The following is an 8299-nucleotide window of genomic DNA, read 5'->3' on the forward strand; positions in this document are numbered from 1 at the left end:
GTGGAATTTGCTTATAACCATTCTATGCATTCAGCTACTCAGTTTTCACCTTTTGAGGTTGTGTATGGGTTTAATCCTCTTTCTCCACTTGATCTTTTACCTCTTCCTTTGAGTGAACGTGTTAGCACAGATGGCAAGAAGAAGGCGGACACAATAAAGAAGATGCATGAACGGGTCCGAGCTAACATCATGGCCAGAACAGAAAGGTACACTCGACAAGCCAACAAGAAACGTAAGGAGGTCGTTTTTGAAGAAGGAGATTTGGTTTGGGTTCACTTGAGGAAGGAACGTTTTCCGGAAGAAAGAAAATCTAAGCTCATGCCCCGTGTGGACGGACCATTTCAGATCATCAGAAAAATCAGTGACAATGCGTATCAATTGGATCTGAAAGGTAATTATGATATCTCTTCAAGCTTCAACGTTTCTGATTTATCTCCTTTTCTTGTAGATGTTCCGGATTTGTGGACAAATCCTCTTAAAGGAGGAGGGAATGATGCACCTCAGATCATGGAGCAGTCGTTGGACAAGTCCAACATGAAGATCAGAACAGTCCGAGATTTTCAACAGAGGTTCATCCGGACGACCGTACCGAACGCACTGACCGGGCCGTGTACCGGATCGACCCGCGTACGTCCGGAATGGAGCTTCGTTTGGATCCACGTCCAGACGATCGATCTGACCGTACTGAAGCTCGGCTACCCCGACCAACTCGTCAAGTTAGGAAGATCGATCAAGCCAAACTCTCATCCGAACGCACCGATTTCGAATCAGACCGCAGCTTCTCATTTCTGACCCGACTGGCTCTTACCGCGGGCACTGCCGAACGTACCGCCGAACGTTCTGAAAATCCGACTTACCAGTTTGATCCGATTCTTCAGTTTGATCATCTGAGCTTCTCAAGGGGAAGGATACTTAAGCTCTCTGAAGATATTGGACACATTTGGAACACATCAGTTCATGAGTTTCCTTCATCCGATCATGCAGACCGTCCGGACCATGTACTGCTCCTTACCGCGGGACATGCATCCAGATTCATCGAATCTGGACAAGAGTAGGCAAAGGGTTCACTTTGGCCAGTCAACATAATTTTCTGTGTATTGACCAGATCTGGTCTTTGTTATATTTTCTATGTCTTATTTTCACACAAAATGATTTATTTCATTTTGACTAAAACTTGTATAAGTACTCCATCATTTCTGAATAAAGATTATCGATTTTTCCCTTCAAAACTTCTTAAGTTTTCTCTCTTTGTTCATTGCAAAGAACTTGTTCTTAGTTTACTTTGGTGTGGTTAGCATCCGAGCAAACACCTTGTCTAATCGGACCGGTGAGTCACATCCGGCGATCTAGTCAAGTCAGTCTCCACAACGGACCTGTGAGTCACATCAGGCGTTGTTCAGACTTGGAAATATCGAAGGCCTTCCGCATCCTTCGTGAGATCCCTCGATCCATCACTTCTCCATCCGGAGATCCTATCAAATACCGTACCGGCTGAGTGTTCCGATCTAAGGGTCTATCACACCACCCCAAAGTTAAAAATGCATTTTTGCACGGAAATCTCGAGGAAACTGTGTATATGCATCAGCCCCCAGGAATGGCAGACACCTCCCACCCACATCACGTTTGGAGACTTGACAAGGCCCTATACGGCCTTAAACAAGCACCTCGTGCTTGGAACTCACGGTTCTCCACATTCGTAGAGAAACTCAGCTTTGTAAAGAACTCCAGCGACACCTCCCTCTACGTCTACGACAAAAGACCTGATCGAGCCTATATCCTTTTGTACGTTGATGACATTCTTCTCACCGCTTCCTCTCCTCACTTGCGTCAGACGCTGATTTCGTTACTCAAACAAGAGTTTGAAATGTCTGATGAAGGAAAGCTCTCATACTTCCTTGGCATCAAGGCCTCGAATGACTTCAAAGGCCTGTTATTGAGCCAAACAGCCTATGCAGAAGATCTTCTCCTCCGTGCCAGTATGCAGAATTGCAACCCAGTCTCTACTCCAGTGGATCTCAAATCAAAACTCTCTGCTGAAGATGGAGATAAAGTTGAAAATCCAACTTTTTACAGAAGCATTGCAGGTGCTCTCCAATACCTCACGCTTACACGTCCAGATATTCAGTATGCATTGCACCAGTTGTGCTTGTACATGCACGATCCTTGACTACCTCACCTCCATGCGATGAAACGCATCATCCGTTACCTCAAAGGAACACTAAGCCACGGCCTGCGCTTGAACAAGTCATCCTCAAATGCTTTAACAGCATATACCGATGCAGATTGGACTGGCTGTCCCGACACAAGACATTCGACATCAGGCTACTGCGTCTACATGGGTGATAACCTAATATCTTGGTCCTCAAAACGCCAACCTACAGTCTCCCGCTCCAGTTCGGAGGCAGAGTACAAAGGAGTGGCAAACGTTGTGGCTGAAACTTGTTGGATAAGGAACCTCATGCTGGAACTTAAAATCCTGATTACTTCTGCAACATTGGTCTACTGTGACAACGTAAGTGCGGTTTACTTGTCTACCAACGCAGTCAAGCATCAAAAAACCAAACACATCGAAATTGATATTCATTTCTTTCGTGAAAAAGTTGCTATGGGTCAGGTCTGAGTTCTACATGTTCCTTCCTCCTCTCAATATGCAGACATCTTCACGAAAGGATTGCCATCTTCCCTATTCGATGAATTCAAAGCCAGTCTATCCGTCCAAGCACCCAACGATTAGACTGAGAGAGGGTGAAAGAATATGTCCCTATATTCTTGGAATAGTCTAACGTATTATCTTAGTATCCTTGTAAAGTGTAACAAACACAACCACCTCTATGTATTTAAACATTGTATCTACCATAATGAATGATAAGGAAATTATATCTGATTACAGCATATTGTGTTTTATATAAATATTGCATCCATATATACGTGTTCGTGCTGATGACGTAAATCTATGATTTAAACCCAAAAAGATTTAATCCAAAATGTATTTCATGGTTAACTTCTTAGGAAAAATATATTCTTACTATTTTTTTACCTTTTTCTACTAAAAATGGATTCTTGTTGATATAGTTATTTGAATCTCAATCTTTTTTTCACGATGACCACAATATAAACAGATTCTTAATTAGAATCTTATAAACAGAGGCACTGAACCTTATTGAAATTAGTTAGTGCATATGTGTGAAACCGATTTTTTGTCAAAGAGCATGTGTGAAACCATAGCTTAGTTGACTTCGCTTGTACGTGATCTTGTGTCAATCGAGCCAGAATGACTAAAATCATTGGCTTTTCTATATTTGTGTTATTTTTGCTTTTTCCTAAAAAAGTTTCTGTCCACTATAATATATGTCAACAAGAAAAATAAGATAATAGAAACAAAAAGAGAAAGAAACAAGATAATGTTGTCAACGTAGACAACTTTCTGTTTGAAGTTGCATTATATTTCCTATTTGTATTGCATAATAAAATTAATAAACAATCAAATTTCTTATGGAATAGTAAAAAAAAAAAAATCACTACTCTGAATTTGAGCCTTACAAACATACGTTCATGACAAATAAGTTGTGTGGTCTGTTACATAACGCGTAATGTGTAATAGTATATATTAATTTTCTTGGATATTATACTGTATTTATTCAGACTTCAAGTATAAATAAATGAACTGACAAAGGGTAGGTCAGGCGCAGTTGACCTTCTTTGCCAAGAGTCAATTACCTAAGACGACACAACATACATGCATGAATGTTATTCTCAAACTAATTTCGTACTTCTTAATTCAACTTATAATAGAATATATGTTACTACAGGCTTTTATTCATTGAATTTTTACTGTGTGAGAAACATACATTCATAATGGGTCATTAAAATGATATAATTTGGTTGAGAAACAAAAAATGATATATTATACTACTAACATCATACGTGACACCAAATGTTAGCAAAAAAAAAAAAAAAAAAAAACATCATACGTGACACATACCTGATATAATTTCCAATTAATTTATTTAACTTAATTGTTAGATTCAATAGAAAGTATAGGTTTATTTGTGGGGGCTGGGAGCCACCAACGTAGAAATTAAGTTAGGATGTTAGTCTCCAATCAGCAAAAGGGGGAGGCTTATGTAAATTCGTTATCAACTATACCGTGAGTAGTAACAAAAAAATACTATACCGTGAGTATTGTTATGAAGTAATTAGGGAGTGTTGCAACTTTGTAAGTACAATCTATTTTCTCGACGGCATAATTTTCTTTAGACAGACCAGTATTTACGACATCAATTGCAATATAGTAACTGAGTGTAGAGGGTAAATTCGACCATCCCTCAAGACCCGAAGAATAGACGGTCCGGCCCACATAAGATAAAGTAACGGTTCGGCGCGGCAGTTCGAAGGGCCGATCTCTCGGCGTAACATAAGGGAGCTTTCATTCAGCTTCTCGACTAAGCGCCCCAATGAAACGACTCCTCGAGATAGTGTGGGCTTCTTGGCTCAACGAGTTAAAAGCCCACAAAGATGACGCAAACTAGATCAAGAGAGAGAGTGAAGTCAGCTATAAAAGGGAAAGAAGATGCAACGTAAGGGGGATCCGAAATCATTGATACACACTTGGCAGCTAGATTAGGGTTTTTACCTTTGTTGTCTCGTCTTGTTGTATCTCTCCGGCAAAGCCTTTCAGGCTCCGGTACCTTTCCTTTCACGCATTTCCTTTCCTTGTAACTGACGAAACACTCATCCGACCATTAATAAGACGTCTTTGCTTAAACCCACTTCTAAAACCGAACGTTCTCTCGTTCTGTACCGTTTCCCGATCAAACACTGAGCTATATATGTGTGTGTTAAACAACTAGAAGTGTGACAATGGTTGTGGATCCAGAGTTGAGAGTCCATGCCATAGTCTTTCAAGTTTCAACCAAGCAGTAAAGTCAATGGCATATGCATAAATCTTGTCATTTTGATACACCATATTAGATTCTGTTCTGTCTTTCTGTCGATTTAAAATGATATTGTTTGTAGATATGAAACAATTAGGTTGTGTTGGTTTATAAAATAATCTTGTACGGTCCGTTCTTATCATCTTCCGAAGAGACTACCACGAGGACATCACCTTTCATTTTGTATAAATTTATTTCACCGCTACTTATCTATTTCTCAATTCAAGGCCTACACTAAACAGTTAATAAGCCAACCAATTACTAATTGAACAAATGTTTTCTTGGTTTACTTGTTCAAGTTTATTTTTATTTTAACGTGTTGTGGTTTAAAAATGATATGAACCATTTTTAGCAAAAAAAAATGTTATGAAGCATCAGTTAAAAGTGACCATCCATTGGTTTTGCAGTTTATCGAGTTTGAAGGTTTATAAATCTATAAATATAAAGAAATATTCGCCTCTCTTCCGTGAAGCCACGTCATCAATTCGTGCGTTCTGGGAGTGACATGTGTCCCATTTTATATTTAGGGCCAAAATAAATGAATGCAGTTAAGGGTAATTGAACCCATCACCTCTAGCACTGGTAATTTCTCTTAGAACCACTAGGCTAAAGTCACTTTTTATAAATATGTGGCTGCGAAAATACTTATTATCGTGTCAGCTGGAAGCCCATGCTTCTTCTGCTTGTGGCCAGGACCGACACTGAACTAACGTCAAGATGAAAATCGTGAAGTTAAAAACTTTGCTCCAAACAGTTTTGCAATGTTTCTAACCTTTATAACTTGATGCATATAATATATATCAAAATACATTTGTTGTACACGCTTTTATTAATTTTGCTTTTAAAAGAATGTATTTACAGTTATAAATGTTTTGTGTCAGTGAAGTAATGGTTGAAAAATCTCTATGCATATGTCATTTTAAAATAACACCCAACTTCTATATATAGTCAATATATATGTCCATGTTATATTCTAGACTAAATATTTTCTCTTTTAAAAATATAGAAAACAATTTTTTTAGTCTACAAGCAAATGTTGTAGAGAAAGTATGCATTATACAAAATAATATATATTTAAAATCCATACACAAAAACATAAAGGTTGTTATATGCCTCTTTCTGACACATGCACACTCCACTATGAATAAGAATTAAAAAAAACAATATTGTCATCAAACTTTATCACAAATCCACATTTGTACATCTATAATTATGAGTTGGACAATTAGTTAATTTGATACAATACCAAAGCAAAAATAATCGAAAAACAACTATACCACCATATACTAATAAGTAAGACATAACAGATAACCAAATTCTTGAATCTTAAAACAAATTTCAACTCGAACATTTAGTGAATATCAAATTAACTAATATCCCGCCCGTAGGGCGGGCAGACCCTAGTCTTTTTATAAAAATATGCATCTTGAATGATATGTAGCAAATTATAGATCTTAAATTAACATGGATACACAAAGAAATTAGCAAAATTAACAACACACGCATCTATACTTTTCTTAAAGAAGCCAAAGAACACACAAACTATGTTACAAGAGAGACACACAACATATTAGGGGAAAATACTACTTTAACTTGTTATAGTTTACGATCCAAATAGTTTCTAAGGTACTTCACAAAACATCACTTGAAGTTGAAGGCTACCGGAGAGTGGACTGTAGCCGCTTGATACGCGGTGGCTCTACTATCTGCTTGGAGTTGAAAGAAGGTCGAGATGGAAGAAGAGCCTCCAAGATCATTTTCTTCACTAATTTCCTCTCTTTTGGGATAACACTCCCTTGTTTCGGCCCAAACCGTCGTCGCCGCCACTCTCCATCTTCTACCGCCACCGCTTTTTCTACCGAGCTCATCGCACTTTACTTATCTGTGAATTCTTCTCTCTTGTCGTCTTAGTGAACACTTACACTCCCCAATTTATCAGTCCATGAGCCTTATCTTACACGCTAATAATATGTATATTTTAATATGTAAATGTTCTTATTTCGTGAATCTTGTTCTTATTTTTTCCCACGTGGCCTCGTTCATTAATTTAGAACCAATTATGCTGCAGTTAAGGATTTAACTAATCGAGATACTGATTAAAGCCACTTCTTCTTTTCCAAGTTAGGCACGATATAGATTGGCCGCACTCTCCTTTATCTACCTTTACCTATTATTGGTCGTTTGAATAATTTATGAGACAGTTGCATCCTAATAATACATTTAATACCACCACATGAACCATGAGCCCAAATTAAGTATAGGATTCGTTATGAAACAAATTTTATAACAATTTCAGATCAGACTTTATCTGATATCTCTGATCAAAAGATAATATACCGATGAAAGAAAATAGAAATATTTATGTTGTTACTTGATACGACGTTAATTAGTATTATGGGGAAAAAAAGAGAGATTATCAGAATGGTCCAACATAGCTTCTTATTTTGCGCGGATTTGTTTTCACTTTTCTATACATAAATTATTATTTTTAAACATTAGTGGTATATATTTTTAAAGTTAATCATATACTTAAATGTTTATATAATTATTTTAAATACAATAATTTTATAATTTACATGTTATAATTAATCAATTGTTTAAAACCGTATGTATTTTCATTTATTATTATATATTTATCTTATTGAATTTGCATTTAGTTATTAAGAAAATTAATATATTCATGAGAAAACATATTTGAAAATTATTTTGTATTTAATTTATGTTAAATTTTGACCCGTGTTTCAAAGTTGTATTTTTTTTTACTAATATTTTTACGCTTATTCATTTTAGATAATATATTATTGTATATACAAAAGTCTAAGATATGTTAATTTTTAGACATGATTATATGGTTTGTTAATTTTAAGCTGTTCTATCATCATATTATATTTTTTAAATTAAATAATTTATATTTATAAAAATAAATTTATAAATTTATCAATTGAATATACTTTTATCATATTTATTTAAGTATAATAATTGTATTTTAACATGATCATGACTATAAAGTAGATAAAATAAGATATAATTTATTTATTTTCATTTTATAAACGGTAACTTAAAATACACTAAATTATTGTTAAAAATATTTTTATACAAATTTATTAGAATTTTTAAAATATAATATATATATATTATATTTAAAATGAAAATATATTATGATTAAAGTAGTTACAAAGATTCTATATTATAAGCTTTAAAGAAATACATGTTAATTTTTATACATGTATTATATAGTTTGCTAATGTTAACCCATCTTATCAACGTATTTGATTTTATTTTTGAACATAAATATTTTATACTTACGAAATAAAATATATAAAATTTATAAATTTAATACAATTTTATTATATTTAGCTCAATAT

The 8299-nt window shown here is 35.2% G+C and overlaps 2 protein-coding genes across 2 annotated transcripts; one reads left to right on the forward strand and one right to left on the reverse strand.

The window, feature by feature from the left end:
* The first annotated feature begins 2185 nt into the window (after positions 1–2185).
* On the forward strand, positions 2186–2620 carry LOC108872212 (uncharacterized mitochondrial protein AtMg00810). The gene has a single exon (XM_018659598.1). The coding sequence runs from the start codon at positions 2186–2188 to the stop codon at positions 2618–2620; it is 435 nt and encodes a 144-aa protein (XP_018515114.1).
* A 3745-nt stretch (positions 2621–6365) lies between these two features.
* Positions 6366–7605, reverse strand: LOC108872307. Its single transcript, XM_018659779.2, has one exon. The coding sequence runs from the start codon at positions 6800–6802 to the stop codon at positions 6593–6595; it is 210 nt and encodes a 69-aa protein (XP_018515295.1). The 5' UTR covers positions 6803–7605; the 3' UTR covers positions 6366–6592.
* Between the last annotated feature and the right edge of the window lie 694 nt (positions 7606–8299).

This window comes from Brassica rapa, chromosome A06 (assembly GCF_000309985.2).
Source record: "Brassica rapa cultivar Chiifu-401-42 chromosome A06, CAAS_Brap_v3.01, whole genome shotgun sequence".
Taxonomy (NCBI): domain Eukaryota; kingdom Viridiplantae; phylum Streptophyta; class Magnoliopsida; order Brassicales; family Brassicaceae; genus Brassica; species Brassica rapa.